This window comes from Chelon labrosus, assembly GCF_963514085.1.
Source record: "Chelon labrosus genome assembly, chromosome: 17".
NCBI lineage: Eukaryota > Metazoa > Chordata > Actinopteri > Mugiliformes > Mugilidae > Chelon > Chelon labrosus.
Window position 1 is genome coordinate 23,232,238 of NC_140350.1, and position 21,441 is coordinate 23,253,678.

Here is a 21,441-nt window from a genome sequence, read left to right on the forward strand (position 1 = left end):
AACCATAAATCAAGATGGCCTCATGCCCACTCTGCTGTCCAACACTCCTGCCAAAACCCGGCTCCTCTGATGCCCACTTTCCTCATACCAGCCATTCCATTCAGGCAGACCGACAGGAAGAGCTATAGCTGCTGACGGCAGCCATGGCTGCCAGATCCACCGCTTCATCACAACGAACGCGAACTGCACTCGCTGTTATTATGTACAAGATATGTACAAGTCTTTTTCATTAAGAATCAGATCAGGTTTAGCTGCTGCTGCCCACCGACCGACGATATGCTGGATGTTTGGCTAATTACATATTTACTGAAGTATCCATCAGTACCACTACACTTGTCCCCAGGAAGTAGTGCCACATCATATAAAAGCTTTTAGACCGGGAGGCCGTGGACAAAATAATAAATAAGGTGGTTTAAAAACAGTGATAAAAACTGAAGGTGGAACATCGCGGTTTGGATGCCTGTTGGCATGGCAACATATTTAGGCAGGAGCTTTATTGACAGCAGATCAAAATAAAGAAGAACGATAGATGTGATTGATCTGAGTGGAAATGATGACGCGAGTGAAGCCGCACACCAAAAGACAAACAACCGAGAAATGAGTAAGGGAAGCCGACTGATTCATGCGCTGAATTTATCGGGGGGGGGAAATGTTAAACATAAAGTTGCATTACTGTCGAACGAAATCAAATTCATGTGGCAGGGGTAGATCGGAAGACTGAAAATAAAGGGTTTCTCTAATAATAGCATGCCTTTAATAAGTTTGTAAAGGCCACTACCGGAAAAACTGCCGGGCATCAAAGGCTGACTGTGACGCCGCCGCTGTCTGGACCAAAACGTTGCACTTGAACACTTTTTGTTCAAGTGCAAAAGACTGGAGAGTGGAAAGGAGAGTGCAGGAGGCCTGAGGCCTTGGTGCCATCTCAAGGAAGATGCTCCTTTCTTCCAGAGAATAGATAACATACTTGTTGATAGGCAGCATGACGTGTACTGAAGATAATCTACCTTTGTGTATAAATTCATTTTTCTGTTCTGGGAGCTCCTCTCCCATAACGCTGACTTCAAGATCCTCATTGCGAGAGTGGTGATTCCTTTCTCCACCTCACAATGTGACTCCTCGTACAAGAAGGTGGCAGTCGTCTGAATTCATCATTCAAAAGGAGGAGCTAGGACTAGCAAGGACAGACGAGCGGCTCTCCTGGATCACTCTATATGATCATGCGTGTCGTTGTGAAAATATTTCTGCATTTGAATGTTCAGATAAGATGGATCTGCTCGTGGCAGATTGAACATGCAAAATTAGCTGAAAAGGTTCTGCTAGAGGCAACAGCGCCACATCATAGAAACTAGGGTCACAGAAAGGCATCAACTGTCTGTCTCGCCATCCTTTAAACCTCTATTTTGGTCTCCACCAGTTCCAAAGCCATTGGCTACAATATTATGCCACTTATTCAGTAAAAACCTGCTAAATAAACCAGAAAAAACAATTGGTCGCATGCATATTCTCGTTCTCCTTGGTAGCAATATGCTTCCGAAATAATTCTGGGACGAAAATAGATGCAAATATCCCTTTCACAAATAACAGTGGGACGTGTTAAGTTGCTATTCCACAGCCTTCTTGCCAGCACGTGTAGGTTGACACAGGAGTAGGCTCCCGAGAAAATATTCATCTCTTATAAAAACTGAGAAAATATTTAAAAAAGGACGAAGGTAGTGGCAGATGCTCATACAGTGAATAATTGGTGCGGTACATACAAAACGACTATCAACACCGTTTGCCGGGTGTATTCAGTATGATCACAGGTCTAAAGCACTGGGAAAAAAAAGGCTGTGTGGTTCAAATAGATCGCTGGGCTGTGAATGCACCGTTAGAATCTTTGGCGGCTCACCTTGGCTTTGTTAATGGTGCAGTGCAGTGCATTGTTCTCCTGGTCGTACAGCAAACTGAACTCCAAGGTTCCCAGTGTAGCTGTAGAGAAAGAGAAGAAAGAAGGAAATTAGTAGCTGAAAGAAAACCCAAAAAACTCTGCATGTCGCCGTAGAGAGAAGACGTCCAACACCGATCGCCTGATTTCATTACTTGAAAGTAGTACTAACCATCCAAGGATGAGTATAAAAGGAATGGAAATAGTTGAAGTTGTGTCTTGATTGACCCAACAAGGAGTTTATCAGGTAGAGAGACAGATGGATAGAAAGGTAGGTAGATAAATAGATCCTGTAGCATCAGTAGACGCAGAGAAGAATCAGATTCAGAATGAAAAGATAAACAGTATGAGCGTCAACAGACGGCGTTGAACTGTTGCTAGCGTTTATTGGCAAACTTTATTTCGATATTTTTATCAAATCTGCCAAGCAGAGACAAGTGCCGGGCTTCAGTTTGTGTCTTCTATCACAGAATATTCAAGATAAATAATCTAGTGTGAACTCGGCATCGGGACGGGACCAACTTCTGGACGCTGACGTCTGAAGGAAATATCTATTTAACTACAGACTAGATACTTTATTTATTTATCCCCGTGGGAAATTCTGTGTCCAGTAGCTTCATTACATAGAAACAGGAGGAATGACAGCAAAAAGGGTCAAAAAACTAAAATAAAAGTGAGGTATGGTGTATAAAGTATGTATAAAATTTTCAAGTATATATGAACAATATGCAAAGTGTATGTACAATACACAAAAGTACATATAACAACATACAAAGTAAATACAAAATGCAAGTATATATAAAAAGAGAATAGATAGATAGATAATGCAATAATACGGATACGCGATATCTGTATTATATAGATATTTAGATATCGTGTACAGTATATAGTGAGATATAAAGGATATTTAAGTTATATAATAATATAAATATATAATGCTGTATAAAAATATACAGTAGTAGCAGCAGAGAAAATCACTTCATAAGTGACGCAAATGTTTGGTTTGACGGGAGTTTAAACATTCTCTTCTTTTCCACATGCGAAAAAAAAATAAATATATGATTTAAAAGAGCAGGTTCATCAGAGGCCTCCAAATAGACTTAGGTTCTTGATTCTAACTTATATGAGGATGTCATGTTGAAGTATTAACATTACCATCAGCTTCCTTTAAAAATGACTTGTTGCGTTCTGCAGTGTTTAGGCTCAGTCGTTCGTATCCTGTTAACTTTAGACAGTATCATTATACTGTACCCATCACTGGAGAGCAATAAGAAGTGAAGGCAGGGGGGCGTTTTAAAAAGAAAAGCACGCTGAAGCAGAATGCTGCCAAGTGCACTAATTATAATGGATCTATCCTGAGCAGGTGGGCAGCGTTAAGTGCAAATGTTTAAATGGAAAAATGAATAGGCATAATTCAATTGTTGTCGTATTAAACAGATGAAAGTGTGTCCTCAAATGTTCATTTCATCATTAACTGGTCATTTCATGGAAACAAATTGAGTAGATTAAAGAGTAAAGCATTTAGATTAGATTTAGATTTTATTCAGTGTCCTCAGTAATGCTTTTCACTTGTGAGAAATTGTGTTTCTGTTGCAAATTAGATGTTTAATTGCCTCCTTACAAGACTTTTTACAAACTGAGGAGGGCCACTCTGCATTATTTAACGTCACTCCTGCTTGGAATTGACCGGCTTCACTTTGAATTGAGAGGCTGCTTCATATTATTAAAGAACAGCAGTGGATGTAAACAATTTATGGCTTGGATCTCATCCTCTGTCCTTTTGAAATGCCAAGCAACGAGGGGCCTCGATTAAAAAAACAAAAAAGCTAAAACACATTTCAACAACTGCGACATAAAAATAAATTAAATACATAAAAAGTTGTGTGTGGGCTTGAAAAGGCCTCGCACGCTCTGCAGCGTTGTGTTGTTGGTAACAAATAACACCCAGCTTTTGTTCCACTCACACTTATTTGATATTTATATGAGCAGAGAACAACAGTAGTTTCATGGATTTGTAGTTGTACTTATAGATATCGCCACCTCCTCCTCCGTGCTTTAAAAACATGTCGTGTGGGATGAACCAGCAGTTGGCTTTACAAGGATGATTTATTATTCTATGCTTGGACGTACAGTACCTCGGCCACTATTACACGGATCGATAGGACATTTGGTGGAAATATCGATGGCCCTTTTTCTTCCAATGAGGAAAAAGCAGAATTTTAAACAAGATTCTTTCTCCTTTTTATTTTTCTCATAAATGTGTTTTATGCTAAAGCTGCTTTCAGGTGTAAAACAGCTGTAACGGCAAAGCAAAGCAAGTAGAGCTCCCCCTGGTGTCTGGCAGCAGTATAGGTCATAAGCTCCACCCCCTCCATGTTAGTGGGCGGGACTTGGGCCAGACTAAAACACTAAAATACACGTCAAATAATTTTTCAAGGATGGTTTCGGTCATTTTACATGTTGTTCGAGTGTCAGTCTTTTGGATAAGTTTCGTTTCAGTTATAGAAACAGGATGTGACATAATGGCGACCGTATTAATTAAACGAAAACACGAGTGAGTCTGGAGGAAGTGTGGGCGGGGCATCAACACACATGGCTTCACTCTCGGACAGTACTGATCAGAGTTTGGCTTTAAAGTTGCAATATGGTGCCACCCGTATCCCCGCGAAAACAGCATCAGTTTGGCCAATGCTAGGAAGTGGTGACATCCATATTTATATACAGTCTATGGTTTTTACACCATATAAACAAAATGAATAAATAAATTACAAATTAATTGATTTGATGTTTCTTATGCTGTACTCAGGCCTCTGTAAAATGGTTTTATATGACTTTTTTATTTGTCGTAGCCAGACTTGGTTCTTATCAGATTCATTATTCAATAGATTTCAACCGATACAGATAAAACAAAGCTGGATAGTCCGCCATTTTGTTGCAAACAAATTCACCTCCATGGTGCTCAGATGACATGTATGACTACGTCGCTGTTGCTGCTGTTGCTTGTCCATCACCGCATAAAGGTTTTGTGGTCGGGGGAAGTTTGGGCTGGCTTTGAGGCTTTGAAGCTGCCAAGGTAATCAACTGTATAAAATATATGTATGTTGGAAAACAGAGGCCAGTGTAGAAGTACTTTAAACATGCATTCCTTCTATTGACTAGCAGGGGGCGAGTTCACTGTCAGAATGCATTGAAGTCTCAGAAAATTCTCATCTTACCTCAGTAAACTTTCTGAGGTAAGAAAAGTTTAAACAGAGTTTCTGAGCTTCAAGTCTTCCTTAAAAGAGCATAAAGTTAGTTTTCTACAATATAGATTTGAGTAACATACAAAGAAGGGGATGCTTTAAAGAGTGGCCACCTTTTGATTCACAACTTCCTACTGTATGAATGTGTGACTTCTGGTTCACTTTTCCCCAAAAACCAATATGAGGGCTGCCAAAATTACAAAACTCTAGATTTGAAAACATTAATCCACAAACTAATGGCTGATTTGATGATTGCTATAACCACTTCTACGCCCAAAGTAGCTTCCTACTTTGATAGTTTCACTTCCAGCGCTAAACTGAAACACCACAGTATTGCTATTAATGTCAGGGTTGCACTGATAAGAGCTGAGAAGCAGGTGTTTGAAGTGGTGGACACAGTTGTGTGGCAAACAGGGATGCTAAGACGTTAGCAATCAGGGCCCTAGAAAGACTTTGGTATCGCACACACACCAAAAATATTGACAGCTGTGATGAATGGATTAATTAATTTGCAGAAGAATCAAAGGTTGGTATCAGTTACAGTGGTAGTTCTCAACTTAATTATTCAGGCACAGGGTTAGCGGTGCCTTTAATTATGTACGGCAGCAGGAATCCTTTTTGTAGAGCAGAGTTTGAAATTCAGTAGATGTTTTTATTGTAATAAACACATAAAACACATAGAAAACATGAAGCTATTTCACTGTTACAGGATAGTTTGTGTAGGCAACACTGCTACTGAAAAAACTGGGATGTAAAATACATCAACATAATTAGCTCTTAAAGAGACCATCAATAGTTGGTTAGCTTCCGAAGAATTAAATTCCACGATCCTGAAATTAAGTGATTAGAGTCTCCTGAAGAACAGTGAATCAATGCTGCTTTAGAAGCTGAGCTCAACACACACACACACACGCACCCACACACACACACACGATTAATGTGCACTGCTTTCCAAACTTTTAACAATCACAGCAGCTTTGCGTTATAAGACTTTGCCTCCAGAATGGGCCCGAAAACAAAGAAGCCATAAGCCATCGTTTTCAGATGTGACGCAGTCTGGGTTGCTTAGGATCAAATAAAATAATCCATTTTAAAAGATGCTATTTATGCCGTCTACGTAACGCCTACACAGCTGCACTGATCTTATCCACGTAATTGAACGTGGCTCTTGCACAGGACAACAATGTCGCACATTCTGAACCTAGCAATCTCTAATTTGTCGATTGTTTCTCCAAACTGGGGGGAGGGAACAAAGAGATGCAGGCAGTGATTCAGAGTCCTGAGTACGGACCCACTAATAACCTACATAATCTCGTATACCCTTTGCATTCTTTTTTAGATTAGTATAGTTCTGTGGGAACCTATGGAGAAGGGTACGCTTGGAACTTGTGAAGGCTTCCTTGCACGTTCCATAAATGTCAGGATAAACAAGATAAGAGGACTTGATTAACACCTAGTTACCATCTCAAGTGAAAAAAGGCAACTGGACTTTGCATCCAGTCTCCGTGTTTCTCACCAGAATAGAGTATCTCTGTACTGAAGGAAGCTGAAGACCTCATTTTCCACAGCAGGTCTAAACTGCTGTTTTTACCGAGCATATAACAATAAACATCATGAATCTTGACTCTTGAATGCTAAAAAATGTTTAAAAAATGGCCGACTTGCAGCAGCAACATCAAACTCATGTCACCGTCTGTTTAAAAATGAATCGTTGAAACAAACGCATGTGATCAGTTGACGAAAAATGTTGACTTGTGCCGCGTCGCACCTTGTCGTGCATTGACAAAGCGTTGGGCATCAAATCGCAGCGTCATTTCTCTGAAAATCTACGGTAGCGTGTAGCTTTTTTGCTGGTTCTGTGGATATAGACGTGATGTGAAAATTTTTAAGTTCTGTGTTTTTGTACAAGAGAGCAAAAGTTACCAAAAGTTACCAGTCATATTCCTTGTATGTGTACACATACTTGGCCAATAAAGCTCATTCTGATTCTGATTCTAAAACATTCATGTCAAGCGGTGTAATAAACCATCTGCAGGATTAACACTATTAATTTTGAAATCAGAACCAGTGAAAAGGCTTTCATTTAGTAAAAATCTTCAATTTAGTCCAGTACTGATGAAGCTGATGCTGGTTACGATGTCCGTCACAAACTGTCACTTTCCAATGTGGAAGAAATAGATAATGTTCACCACACAGATCTAAAAAAAGGTGTCGTTTCTCCATCTCGTGAAACATGTCCTAAAAAAAAACCTAAGACCAGGACCAGGGGTGAGTTTTTTCTCCAAGAGGAGCCAAAACCATCAGTGCACTAATTAGCGCTGCCAAAGTTTTTGACCCTCAGCCTGACCTGTAGTCAGAGAAATCAGCAAGCGATGCAGAAGCAAGCGGAAACAACCCTTCTGGAGCAGAAACGGACAAAGAGCAGGTTCCTACAGCTTCAAACCCGCCAGATGGCCCTGCCGACGAGAACAAAGCCGCCTGCAATCACTGTTGACGTGAACCGAGGCACCAACGGAGCATGTCGAGTCCCAAACGCCGGCTGATTGCCCCGGACTAGATGAAGTTTATATCGGTTACTCTTCTCTCCAAGATGTTTGCCAAGACTTCAGACCTTTTATGTTTGAAAACAGAACTAATGTAACGCCTCCATTTAGCTGTTTTATTGCCCAGTACTGGCATGATTATGCCGTTAAGATGCTGGTATCAACATTGATATATGTCCAGTGTAAAGTGCCTCCACTATTCATCTTCTCCACATCTTTGCTGGTTAAACAGATTTAATCGGCCACCGAGTTTCACTGCAACATAAGAAAAGCAAACCAAGAAGGAACAGGAGGTCGTTTGTCCTGCCATGAACCCCTCCCCCTCCACATTAATGCTCAATTTACCGTGACATTGCCTGTGTTATCTCTGTATTCAGGATAACAGTAGGATTCTATTAGGACGTTTGTGGAGGTGCGGCCTGTAACAGTACTTTGCGCTGCAGATGCATGAGCCATCTGGATAGCTGTGGGGTAGAGCCCAGCAGTGAGACGCACCAGCGCTGTGAGCTCTATAGCAGTATAATAAAGTGGAGTCAAAGCCACGTCTCGCTGCGCAGCCTAATTTCTGTGACTCCCAGGAAAAGGTGACACGTCTAATTCAGTCTCAAGTAGCTTCTTAGAGGTATGCAAAGTAATAATTAGCCAATTTTCTGCAAAGAATCATTAATTACATAATTGCGAGCAAAGATGTGTCTTTTATTAGAAGGTGTTATTCTGAAACAAACTGACTTTCAGCGTGTTGATGCCTTCCTTTTTCAGAGTGCAAAGGGAAATGCCGCCTGTGCGAAGCCGGCACATTACGCTGAACCCGACGAGATGTCGAAATATTGGAAAAACATCAGGTGACGGCGCAACGGAGGCGTCCCTCGCCGAAAACTGGAGCCAAATCAGGTGATGTGATTGTTTCCCCAGCAAGCGAAGGATGACAAGTGTCGGAGGGCTGTTAAAATGTTGACGCCGTCGTCGCTCCCTCGACAAAATATGTCGTTCCCGCTGTGTGTAATGATGTATGATCTGAGAGGAGCGCTCCGCCTGTTATCAGACACGTCGCCCGGAGCAACGTTACGAAGCATCCACCTTTTATTTATTTCATAGACGGATGGAGGTATTTGGAGTGACATGGATGTGCAAAAGCAAGTGGAGGTTATTGATTAAAAGTCAAGACAAAGCTGTCCCTTTGTTCGCCTGTCATTAAACAGGAAACATGTAATGCACATTAAGTCAGAATCACATCTTGTCAGAGTGTTTCACTGGGTCCCTGAATCCTCTGCATGCTGTTTGAGGCGTTAACAATGGAGTAACGGTGCTTCACTTCTCCAATAACTACCCATCAACTTGGGAACATACACGTCTATGAAGGTTCTGTGTCATCCAGGTCGTGGTATATCAGAAATAAAGCTATAACAAAACAGACGTTCAGCATTAGTCAAGGTAGGGAAACACAGTGAGAAGGTGAACAATCGAAAACCATGCTATCCCAGCCCTTACATGGCTGTGGTGTATATATAATAAACCTCACTGTTACACACTGAGGCAAAACCCCTGCTCACCCTAAGAACCGACAGCCCAGGTAGACGCATGTGGTCTACACAACTCAGTACGGCACATTAGGTGAACAAAAACGTCCACTTCCCAAAACAGAACATGGCTCAACACAGGAGAGACAGCTCTTTGGGTTACGGTTCAGCTGTCCACCTACACCTGACGGAGAAGGAACGCTCTGAAAGAGGAGTAAAAAGAAGCTTCTTCAGTTCTGAAAAAATGGTGGGGATTTGGAGTTTAAACAGGAGCATTGATGGGTGGTGCCCACCTGAAACGCTCCTCCAATTACATGTGAGCGTCTGGTTGTTGGGCACCATTCATAGGCCGTTCATACTTCCTCCACCAGTCTTTTAGAGCAGAAGAAGCTACCTTGATGAGTGGCGGAACATCACCAAGAAACCCTAACTAAAAATGTTTCCCTTTGTTTTAGTGCAAAGAAGAACTGCACTGATGAACTGCACGATTACAAACATTTAATGAACAACTGGACATGTCTTAAGAAAAAGAAGTGCAATTTCTGTTTAGTTCTAGGTCTCAGTGTTGTGTTATGTCCACAACTCTTATTAAAACTGTGTGATATCTAGGAATACCAGTTACTTTTATTGGAAAAATTGCAGTTTGCACTTGCAAAATTCATCCCACGGGCCGGATTAGACCCTCTGGCGGGCCACTTTTGACCCGCAGGCCTTATGTTGGACAGTAAAAGAAGCTATTTATGTAAAACAGCACAATCTGAACATCTGTCTCCAAAAGGTTTCTGGTCATCAACGGGTCATAAAAGGACCACTAATTGGGAAAATGAGAATACCACCCGAGCAAATGTCATCAAGAAAACTCATAGCTAAAAATAAATAAATAAAAACCCCAACCTCCCCCCACCAGTCTTTTAGGAAAGAAGAATATTCTTGGACGAGTGACGAAACACATTCAGGAAAATTCAAACATCCCGTTAGCTTTGTTTTAGCTTTTGTTTAGGATATAAAATATACAGTGAATAATAGCATCCGGTGCCTACACGCGCTGTCATGATAATGCGCCTGGTCTCAAGACGCATCAACCTAATTCTATAGAGGTGTTTGCGTCATTGCAAAAACAACACAAATGCAGATAGTCCTGAGTCACACGAGACAAACCAGATCTCAAAAGGGGGCTGAGAGCTCAGAATAAAAGCTGGTAAAATGAGAAAATAGCCTGTGGCATCCAGCACACTGATGGCTTGCAGGGAAAAAAAAGAAAAGAACATTTTTTACACATGCATCCAAACAGAGTGTTGCACATGTCAGATTGTGTTTTACAGTAATGGTCTGCTCCCCCTGCCATTATAGTGTTAATAGAGCTGATGAAGGGCGACACCGCCGAAAGGGACAGGAGGATTTTCTGAGTGATGACTGTTGTCAGAGTGGCCACCACAATGCTCGGTTAACACAAGCGCCACACCAGCTCCATTACTCGCCTTCGGGGCAAAGCTGCAGAGGCAATTCCCACTGAGCGACGCTGACCGAGCAGTCACCCCCCCAGCTGAGAGACAAGTTCATGATACACCATACCTCTGCGTACGCGCCGACTTTCTCCGTGCAGAAGCATACACTCTTGACGCTACATTCCTTTTCTTTTGATTTTTGATATTAATCCGCAGGCAGCAACTGAGGACGGCTATAAAGCAGGCAAGGAATAATCAGCACTCCCTGTGAACATCTATTTTTCTTTTGAGGCTCGCTCAGGTGGAATGGAGGTGCAATTAGGGCGCCATTAGCAGTAAATAGCTCAAAGTCAAATTGCATGAATTGAGTGCAAAGTAATGGATCTTGAAAAACTAGGTCAAACATCTTGTGATATCCTCACATCAATGGGCTGGAAAGGAACAGATAGATCTTACTAAAAATGGAATCCCCGGGTAAATGAGGAAAAAAAACAAAACAGCCATTCTTGCTTTCAAAAACCAAAAAGGATAATTTGTCTATTTTTGATGTCATGCAAGATTAATTAGTGAGCTTTAAATCTGTCGGCAAGCAGACTGGCGAAGTTACCCATAGGGATTCCTCAAGGGCCGTTTTGAAGCTCAGCGTGGTGCCGCTGTTCATCGCCATCTTGGCAGTGGCTGACTCCGCCTAAATCTTGGCTTATTTAAAAATAATCAAAGAAGCTGAAGTACGACGGCTAGCCCACCCGTGATGCAACCAACCTCTTAATTATGTGTAACTTTAAACCTTGGTTTAATTTAAACAGTTGAGTTATATACGCTTCCTGGATTGAACTACTCAAATATATAGGAGCCTCCTATTGGATAATTACTGCATGGGTTATTATCTTTCAGCTGACAACAAGTTATTTAACCCCAACTGATGCAATGAGCAGCTTCTCATTTCTTCAACAACCATGTCTAAAGACACATCCTGTGGTCATGGAAAAGATGTTAGTCTGTTTGAGAAGGGTCAAATCATTGACATGCATCAAGCAGAGAAAACATCTAAGGAGATTGAAGAAACTACTGAAACTGGGTTAAGAACTGTCCAACGCATTATTAAAAACTGGAAGGATAGTGGAGAACCATCGTCTTAGAGGAAGAAATCCTGATTGATCGTTATCGGTGAGCACTTAAAGGTTTGGTGAAATCAAATCAAAGAAAAACAACAGTAGAACTCAGGGCTATGTTTAATAGTTAAAGTAAGAACATTTCCACACGTACAATGTGAAGGGAACTCAAGGGATTGGGACTAAACAGCTGTGTAGCCTTAAGAAAACCACTAATCAGTGAGGCTAACTGGAAAAAAAGGCTTCAGTTTGCTAGGGAGCATAAAGGTTGGACTCTGGATCAATGGAAGAAGGTCATGTGGTCTGATGAGTCCAGATTTACCCTGTTCCAGAGTGATGGGGGCATCAGGGTAAGAAGAGAGGCAGATGAAGTGATGCACCCATCATGCCTAGTGTCTACTGTACAAGCCTGTGGGGGCAGTGCTATGATCTGGGGTTGCTGCAGTTGCTCAGGTCTAGGTTCAGCAACATTATGTGTCCAAAGAATGAGGTCAGCTGACTACCTGAATATACTGAATGACCAGGTTATTCCATCAATGGATCATATTCCAAGATGACAATGTCAGGATTCATGGGGCTCAGATTGTGAAAGTTGTGGTTCAGGGAGCATGAGACATCATTTTCACAGATGGATTGGCCACCACAGAGTCCAGACCTTAACCCCATTGAGAATCTTAGGGATTCAACAAGTGCTCAACACTTCCATACAGTTGTCATGAACGCTGAAATTAGCATGAATAAAGACATAAACATCTTTATTTCTGCTGTAAAGTTGGACAGCTTGACATCACGGTCCATGTGGATTGACTTGTTTTTGGAGCAAACCTCTAGTGGCCATCAGAGGAACTGCTGGTGGCGTCACTTCCGCTTATTTTTCAGCCTTGGAGTTTGCTACTTGACTAGAAGTGGATTAAATTTTAGCAAAGAGACAAATGAGTCATAATGATCTACTAATATTACTATGCTTTAAATATTTGTCTATTTTAACAGCATTAGCATTCAGACTCATAAACACGAGTTAGATGAGTGTGACAGTCTTAATACAAGCCAAATGTTTGGAGACTTGCTTCAGTTTCTGACTAATAACTGAAAATCCAGCATGTACAAATGGCTAAAGTGCCGATTGTCTCATCTTTTGAAAAGTATCAGAAAGCGGGGGTAGTCCCACTGTGCACATTATGTTACTGTAGTCTAAGGGACAAATTGCCCAAGTGTTAATTTGTCTGCTTGAATGAACAATTAGATTGCACGCTTTGCTTCGGCGTCCCATTATGTGCCTCTCATTAGAGTGGAAAACTCTCACGGGAGATGACAGGTTCTGTTAAAGATGTTATTTGTTTTTGCTTTCCACCACAGAGCCGATTTATCGTGATGAAAGACAAAAAAAGGAGGGAACATCCACAAGATTTAAGAGAGAGAGAGAGAGAGAGAGAGGGGTTATTCTCTGAAACATGATAAAAACTTCATGCCAACACAGCTTCCACCTACAGAGGAGATAATTTGATTTTGTAGTTCACGACCGCTCACATTTGCATGTTAATGGGAAATAAACAACAACAAACATGTTAATGCGTCACAGTTCATATTAATATAGATGAACCTGCGTGTTCTGTGAAGTATTTTAACGTGGGAACATTTTCTGTTTCTGTGTAATGTCATGACTACATCAGGGCAACTATGACTGCGCACTCATAAATATCATACAGAGCTGCTTGGCAACTGTTAAAGAGCCTGAGTCAACAGATGTGAATTAACAGTGTAAATGTTTTTACAGCAGCGTAATCATTTAAAACTAACGTGCAGGACTTTTAAATATATGTTAACATCCATTCCATTCAAGCCTTTGCCAGCCGACAGTGGAGGTAGCTTACAGTAATTAGGAGTATTGAGGATCCCGTGGAGGGAATATGAGAGTTACGGATGTAACTTCGGTTCTGTGAATTCATCAGAGAGAGGGTTAGCCTAAAAAAGAAGACCACGGAGCATGGAAACAAACAAGGAATATCACTGGTGTAGCTGTACCTCATCGGACAGTGCTGAAAGAAGAAAAGGGATTGAGGGACGGTGGACTATAGAGCTCCGGGCGTCACATGACTTTTGTTTGTTGACGCTGCCATATTGGCAGAAAACTCTGAGGAAAACTGAACGGCGCCAGCTCTGATTTCAGGCCGTCAGACTTTACTGACACTTTAAACAGATAGAAATTGACCAGTACAAGACAAAACTTGACAGATTATATATCACAGAACCTTATCATGACCCAGGTGTGATTTTTTGATCGCTACACAGGACAAATCTTGAGGGATCCCACCGCTATGTTTTCCCGTTTTATTGCAGTAATCCACATCTGACGTCTTGCGGGATCTTTGGTAATCCTATAAAACTATTTCCCCTTTACTTGTTCCCGACTATTCTGGCATCCCGGGGCACAACAGCTGTCAACCATTTTAGGATGTAACTGGTACAAGGACAAGCAAGTTAGTTGCTCGCCGTTGTCGACCGAATAGTAATTCAAAAAGCACGCTTTCCTGCCAATATGGCGGTGTTGTGATTGCCGGTGCAGGGTGACGTCAGCTACCGGAGCTTTATATACACTGTATGCACGCCAGAGGGTGCAGTTACTGTCATCGCCACAAGGGGGACACAAAACGCTCGACGGTGCAGCTTTAATACGTTGGCCTACTTACACTTATTAATAATTGGATTGATTACAGTGTCCTAACTGCAGAATATTTTTAAATGAGCCAAAAAAGAGATGTTCTTACCAGATACAAAGTTGAATTTAAAGATTTGTTTTTAATTCCCATCAGTTAAACAGTTTACCTGCCAAACTGATCTAGATTTTCACATTTCATTTCATGCAAACAGGATAAATATAATCTAAAAACCTGAAGTCAGGATACTGGGTAATAGTAATAGCAAGTTCCAAGCTGGTGTAAGAGAGCTAGACTGTGTTTCCACTGTATGTTCTTCACCGTGTAAGAGCTGTAACAACACATAATTAATAATAACTCACCCCTAGCGTAATTGTGGTCTCATTTACATTAAAATTGTATTCTTCTATAGGGTTCGTAAAACTTTGTTGTTGCTTTTGCTTCAACGTATCTTCATCTGTGTTCTGACCAAAAATGTATGCTGCATAAGAAAGGGAATTAGAAGTTGTGACTTTATGTTTTGTGTCCACGGATTTCATCAAAGAACCAGATGTGATGACCTGAGCTGGAAAGGACTGTTAGTCACCTAAAGCTGTCTTTGAAAAAAAAGAGCTCGGACACTCAATGTACTCCCTCACGGTTGAATTCAGTCCTGAGCCACACTACTAGATTGCTGCATTACTACTAACATGCAGGAGAGCTTACATATTTCATCACAGAAGCAGCCTGTGTAGATATTCCTCTTCCATGATAACCTTATTTTTCTAACAACCGCTGAAATGCAGCAGTGTTTCCAATGAGGAGGTGAAAAAAAGACCTTATAGATACATCCTATGTAAGAATCTCTACTGCAAAAAGGGGGGTTGAATTCCGTCACGGCAGCACATTAAAGAAACCATTTGTTGAATCTTGTTTATCTGCCGTGAATACTGAATGTACCGCAGGTTCACGAGGCGTCACCGCACACCCACGGGAATAACAGCTCCTTCAAACCGAGAGTCTCCTGTCATCACTTCATATTCATGGCCAAATCTCCTGACATCGACTCCCCTTCTCACATCCTGTCAACGTACACAAACCACAGACTCACAACCAGCACTTTGCATCATTAGGTCAACTGCTGTCACTGCATTTAGATTCAAAGTTTCTCCTTTGGATATACAGAAATTACTAGTTGGCGACAGGAAGTTCAGTAACTCAGGACATTTGGTTTGTTTGTGTTTTTTCCACAAAGACAAAAAAATAAAAAAATAAACACGTCAAACACAGATGACGTGATGTCATATATCTCCGATGTCTGCAGCGAGGTTTTTAAAACAGGGTATTAACCTGCGTGGCACCTCTACAGATTACTGGAGCTGACAGGAGCGGAGGTCACACTCCTTTTAATTACCACAGCCAGTGAAGTGTGACACATTTTGTCGTTGCGTCGCTCATTCTTCAGGTTCCCCTTATTAGACACACACCATTAAAATGTTCTCTGTATGTAATCGTGCTCATGTGACACGGTCTGGATGTATGACAGGGCACTGCGGACTCAGGGTTTGATAATACATAGAAAGAGGGAAGAAATAAATTTGTGCAAATGCTTTGTTTCCGCGGCGGCTCACTGAACCATGCTGGTGTGAGCTCAGAACACACGCTGGGTGATTGCACCAGTGATGCTGTAGCGATATCCATGAAGCCTCACCAGTTGCAACGCTTCACTGGACGCTGATGGAGACTGCTCTCACCAGAAAGCAGCACAGCTAGCCACATGGTCCAAACAATCTACTGTGGCAATGCTTTTCTTAGAAGGGACATCTTTTAAATGAATCTGGAAAGCTTTGCAGGGAGGAGATTGCACATAAAAACCAATGAATATTTGCCAATGAATGAAGTTTCATGTAAGTCAGTTACACGGAAAATGAAAATGACTGTCGCTCCTTCAAAGCAGGCATGTTCCTGACTTCATTTAGACACTGTGGTAGGAACATCTTGATCACTAGATAACTGTCTGACCCATAGACCTAGGGTATCAAACTCATTTTAGTTCGGGGGCCACATACAGCCCGGTTGGTCCAGTAACATAATAACCTATAAATAACAACAACTCCAGATTTTTCCCTTTGTTTTAGTGCAAAGAACATCATGAAAATGTTGTCCGGCTCACTGCTGCCATCTGTTATTCAGTTCTGGGTCTCAGTGTTGTGTTATGTCCACGACTGTGACTAGATCAGGGCGATCTCTCGTGGAAAAATTTCAACTAGGTGCCACTTTTATTGAAATAATTGCCCTTTATGACTTCTAATTTGCACACTCTGAAAATTCATCATGTTTGCTAGACTGGACCCTTGGGCGGGCACCTCTGGCATAGACTGTAGAAAACATGGACGACGCACCTCCTCTTCCTCCCATTGGCCAAACTGACGCTAGTGTCCTGGAGATACAGGTGGCGCCATCTTGCTAGTTTGGAGCCAGAGTCGAGCCAGATTTGGATTATTCACTGCACTTAGATTATACGGGACCGCTTCACCAAGCAGTTGTCAATGGCAACTGTCAATCTGCATGTCACGATATGTTTTTTTTTTTTTTTAACAAAACAAAGCTTCTCAGAAAAATGGACACTTCGACATCAGCATTATATTAACTACCTAATATCACAGAAACTATCCTTGAATTTTTTTTATTTTATTTGACGTGTACTTTTTAGTCCCACCCACTAACATGGAGGGGGTGGAGCTTATTATGACCTATACTGCAGCCAGCCACCAGGGGGAGCTCTACTTGCTTTGGCTTCACTTTTGAGGAGCTATCATGGCGACCATCTTTTTTATAGTGTATGGTCTGTGCTAGCAATCCAGATAAAATGCGTTCCGTATGACTGAAGCATGTTAACACTAGCCCAGCTGGAAGTCAATCAGATTCTACTGCAGCGTCTTTAGGACCGATGCATATTCGTAGGCACGAGGACAAAATGTCTCCAACAGTCACTGTTCACTGGCCAAACACTTTGTTTGAATGGGGTGGAAAAATCCCAATCTTTCCCTCTTTGCTCGCTCATGGTGTGATCGCCCCAAGGAGCAAACCACCCATGCTCAATTTTTATATAGAAAAATCTGCAGAGGCACAAGTTTAGCAGCATTAGAAGTCGTCGTCCTTGATACTTGTTGGGCTTTTGTTGGGGACATTTTAACTCAAACTCAAACAGACTTCAGATCAATCTGAGAGCAAAAGAAAAGGAATCAGCCTTATTTGTTTTGTCAAAGCACTGCTCTCTATTTTCAGAAATGAGATTTAAACTGACATCTACGTCAAGAAGAGACTTTAAAGGTGGACCTTGTTTTGGGTTGGGGTTTTATGAAATCATAATCTTTGTAGCAGAAGTCATTTTTATTTTCTCCTTTTATGTGTGCTCATACTTGGCCAATAAAGCTAATTCTAATTGTACTTCTGATGCACCGGGGAGGCCGCTCACAAAGTATGCCATTTGGTAAAATTGGTAAAAACAGTAATGGGGGTCATTATGGAGGGCAATGGCTAAAATGCATGTTTTGTACTTCAGACTGGAGGACATATTGCCCTTTAAAGAAACAAAGGAAGAACAGTTAGATTGAGTTTGGACTTCTGCTTAGGCTTTTAAAATGATTTACATCCTAATGACCCTCATGTCCGTCTTTTAATTTTCATTAGGGGGTCACTTTGTCTGACTTTGAGCCGGTAGCTGTCCTTTAGTGGAGAGACACTTCAAGTCTCAGTGTTCACAGCCGTGCTATTAGCGCTGTACTTTTGGTGCAGTTGTGTTTGTACCTCAGTGCTAACATGCTCATAATGACAATAATAGCAAGCCAGTGTTTAGCGGGTATAAACCATGCTAATACTTGTTTATTAGCACTACACACGAAGTGAAAATTCTTTGGAATTAGCATTTGGGCATGCAAAATGCAAAATTTGGAGGCTGAACCAAAATCATCAGGAATTACGGATTATGAATGTCTACTGATGGATTGAGCAATCGACATGCTACAGCTAACATGGCTAAAAATCATTTGCCTAATGCTGCCTTCAAATGGAACTTGTGAGTTGCACAGGAAGTTGTGCTTGGCGTTCAAGTCTTGAGAGCTAATCAGATGTTGGCGTTTTCCTTTTTTTATCAGAATATGAGTCTGGTAATAATCTGCACACAACTGGATAGTCCTGCAACCAACCAGAGCCATTTTGCTGTAAACAAATTCGACGTAATGACGCTGAGATGATGTGTACAACTACACCGCTATTACTCTTCTGTCCATCGCCACATGAAGCGGCAGATCTTTGCAGGAGCACGATCAGTTCCCAAGGGAGAGACCAACGTGGGTGGGGCTTTCAGGCTAATGTAGAAGCTAAGAAGCTAATGACGACGAGTATTTAGTAACGAGTAACTAGTGAACTCAAGCCTTACTGAACATTTCCATCTTGAATACCACAAGAGGGAGTGCTTCATATGGACTTGTCTCATGAACAGGGTGAGTTGTTCTGCCATTTTGAAGGCTTAGGGCAGGAGAAGCATGAGCAAGTGTGGATTATTTCCTGAAAAGTCCCAGTGGACACATCTCCGTATGTTCTAGCTGGAGCTGTGTCCAAGGCCACGCGCTCCTCTGAATCCCAGTATAAGTTGTTGAGTGGCGAATAATTCAGTTGAATAGAAGATCTGCCGCAGCCAAAGAGTCCTTTAGATGTGAAAATGCTGCCTTTCTGTGTCTCAAATTGCTTTTCTGTTTTGATAAAGCTCCGACCTGGGTCCATCAATGCTTAGCATGGATTTTAGCTGCAGGCTAGTTCAGAATAAAGGTCAGCTGATTATGTGTTCAGATGGGGGCTGATGCTGATATCAATTATTAGGAGAGGAACTCCATCCTGAAAACCCCATTATAATAAATCAGAGCCGTGCTAAATAATCTATCCCTTTAATTGGAAACTGAGTTGGATCCCTCATTTTTAAACATAGATTTAACAGTTGAAATGAAAAGCGCAGTTGTGTCATTATGAAGCTTTGTTTTTACATAGATTTTTACTTTCTTTAGTTGCCATTGTGACAGCTCCGCACTGCTGCTGGGGCACTTAATCACCCTTTACAGGGCGAGACTTTAGCACGAAAGAATTATTACCGTCGTCCTTATTTATAAAATAAATGTCTCGCCATATTCCGTCGCCCTCGGCTCCGCAAATGAGCTTAACCAGCGTCCAAATCTCTGCGTGGGAGGAACGGGCCGCCGCGAATGGATGAAAAGATGAGTGAGATCAGTGTGGTGCCAGAGGGTGCAGGGAAGATAGTTGAGGAATTTGCACTAACTTAAGGCTCAAAGCAGCTATTCGGTAATGGGCGGCATTAAAGTCACTAAAACGTGCATCGTAGTAAGACGTTCTGTCAGGACTGTGGTTGTTGCAGCTGAAGCCCACCAGCACCATCAGTAAATGTGGTTAATTACTTCCATTACCAGCATATCTTGCTGATCATATCGGCTTTAAAGAGTTTGGAACACACAGAGATTTGCACATAAATTGAAGAATTTCTTTCTACTGGAACATTTACTCTAAGAAGCCGACAAAAAAAAGCTTCCAATTTTTTATTTTTCCATCTTGGATGACATTTTTGGAAATTTTTCGAAGCCAATGAAACTGAGCCTTGGTCCACGCTGAGATTTGCGCTGAGACTTGCCAGCGCGTTCAAGACAAAATATGCAAATATTCTTCCACTTCACTTCCAGCTGACCTGTAAAAGTCCAATCATATTCCTGCAGGTTTGCAGAGTGGCCATTATAACCTGAAGCTCACACTCTGCTCACGGCAGCACTGCACAACTGTATCCCCACCTTCTCCTTACGTGCTTTATTTTTCGTATCGACCTCATGTTCCTGTGTGTACTTTCCGAAGGGAATATTAGTTCTCTTCATGCTGCGGTTCAGAATGACTATTTGTTATAAATGGCGTGTTTTAATATTGCTGAAACGGAAGAAAGCATGAATTCCTCCGTTCCACATCAGCTACGTCCAGATACTATTGATTTTCATCTCGCTGCTGAGGAGTAAAGGCTGCTGTTGCGGTTTTGCTGCTGTAAGGAAAATCCATGACGGGCTCTCAATTGCCCCTTGTACATACATCTTCATTCCGGTACTTGTTGTTACGGTTGAGCCTCTCTTGCTAAGTGATTGGCACCCGTCTTCTCAGTGGATTGGTGTGACATTATATTGGCATTAAATCATGTTTTAGTCTGCTCAGTGAAACTTGGCAAAGCTACGTATACTTCTTTTACTCCCACTTGAAGCTAAACACCAACACTTTTCACTATAAAAGACCATTCGAGTCCATTTCTTTATTTTAGAAAATCAGGGTGCTTCTTTTTGGTTTATGTAATTGCGAGAATAGTTGAACCTCATTTTGTGATTTGATTTCTTTTTGTCTACTGACCCTGTGTCACGCCAAGCCTGGGGCAATCTGTGGGAGACCAGCTGTCAGTGTGCATCGGGGGGCATAAATATTTTCACATCCACAGGATGATCATCTAGAACAGGGGTGTCAAAGATAAGGCCCGGGGGGCGGCAGAGCCAGCAATGTGGTAAAATTAGACTTTGAGGTTGTTCATGTTTTTTGTGGGCAGCCGTTAGCACAGCAAGAAGGTTCTGGGTTCTAATCCAGGCCGACTGGGGCCTTGGATGTATGTGTGAGTGTGAATGGTTGTCTGTCTCTCTGTGTTAGCCCTGTGATAGACTGGAGACAAATTTGGAACAGGTGCCATATTTAAATTGATAAGTTGCAGGTAATGTCTTGTATAATTTTTGCACTTTGCAAATTCATCCTTGCTTGCCAGATCGGACCCTCGGGCGGGCCGGATTTGGCCCACGGGCCGCATGTTTGACACCCCTGATTTACGTCAAGACGCTTCAATCTATCAATCTTTTAAAGTTTTCTTTCTAATCTATTTGTTTTAGTTGGGAAACTAAGATTACCACACATAAATATTACGTATTATGAGCTATGAATTATTC

At 41.7% G+C, this 21,441-nt stretch overlaps 1 protein-coding gene across 1 annotated transcript in view; it reads right to left on the bottom strand.

The window, feature by feature from the left end:
* Window positions 1–21,441, bottom strand: part of doc2b (double C2-like domains, beta) — a gene marked incomplete at both ends in the record, with an annotated part of 136,448 nt that overhangs the window by 63,508 nt on the left and 51,499 nt on the right. Inside the window, one exon of the mRNA XM_084564241.1 lies at window positions 1,889–1,968. Coding sequence (XP_084420367.1) covers window positions 1,889–1,968 — 80 coding nt within the window. The remainder of the gene's footprint in view (window positions 1–1,888; window positions 1,969–21,441) is intronic.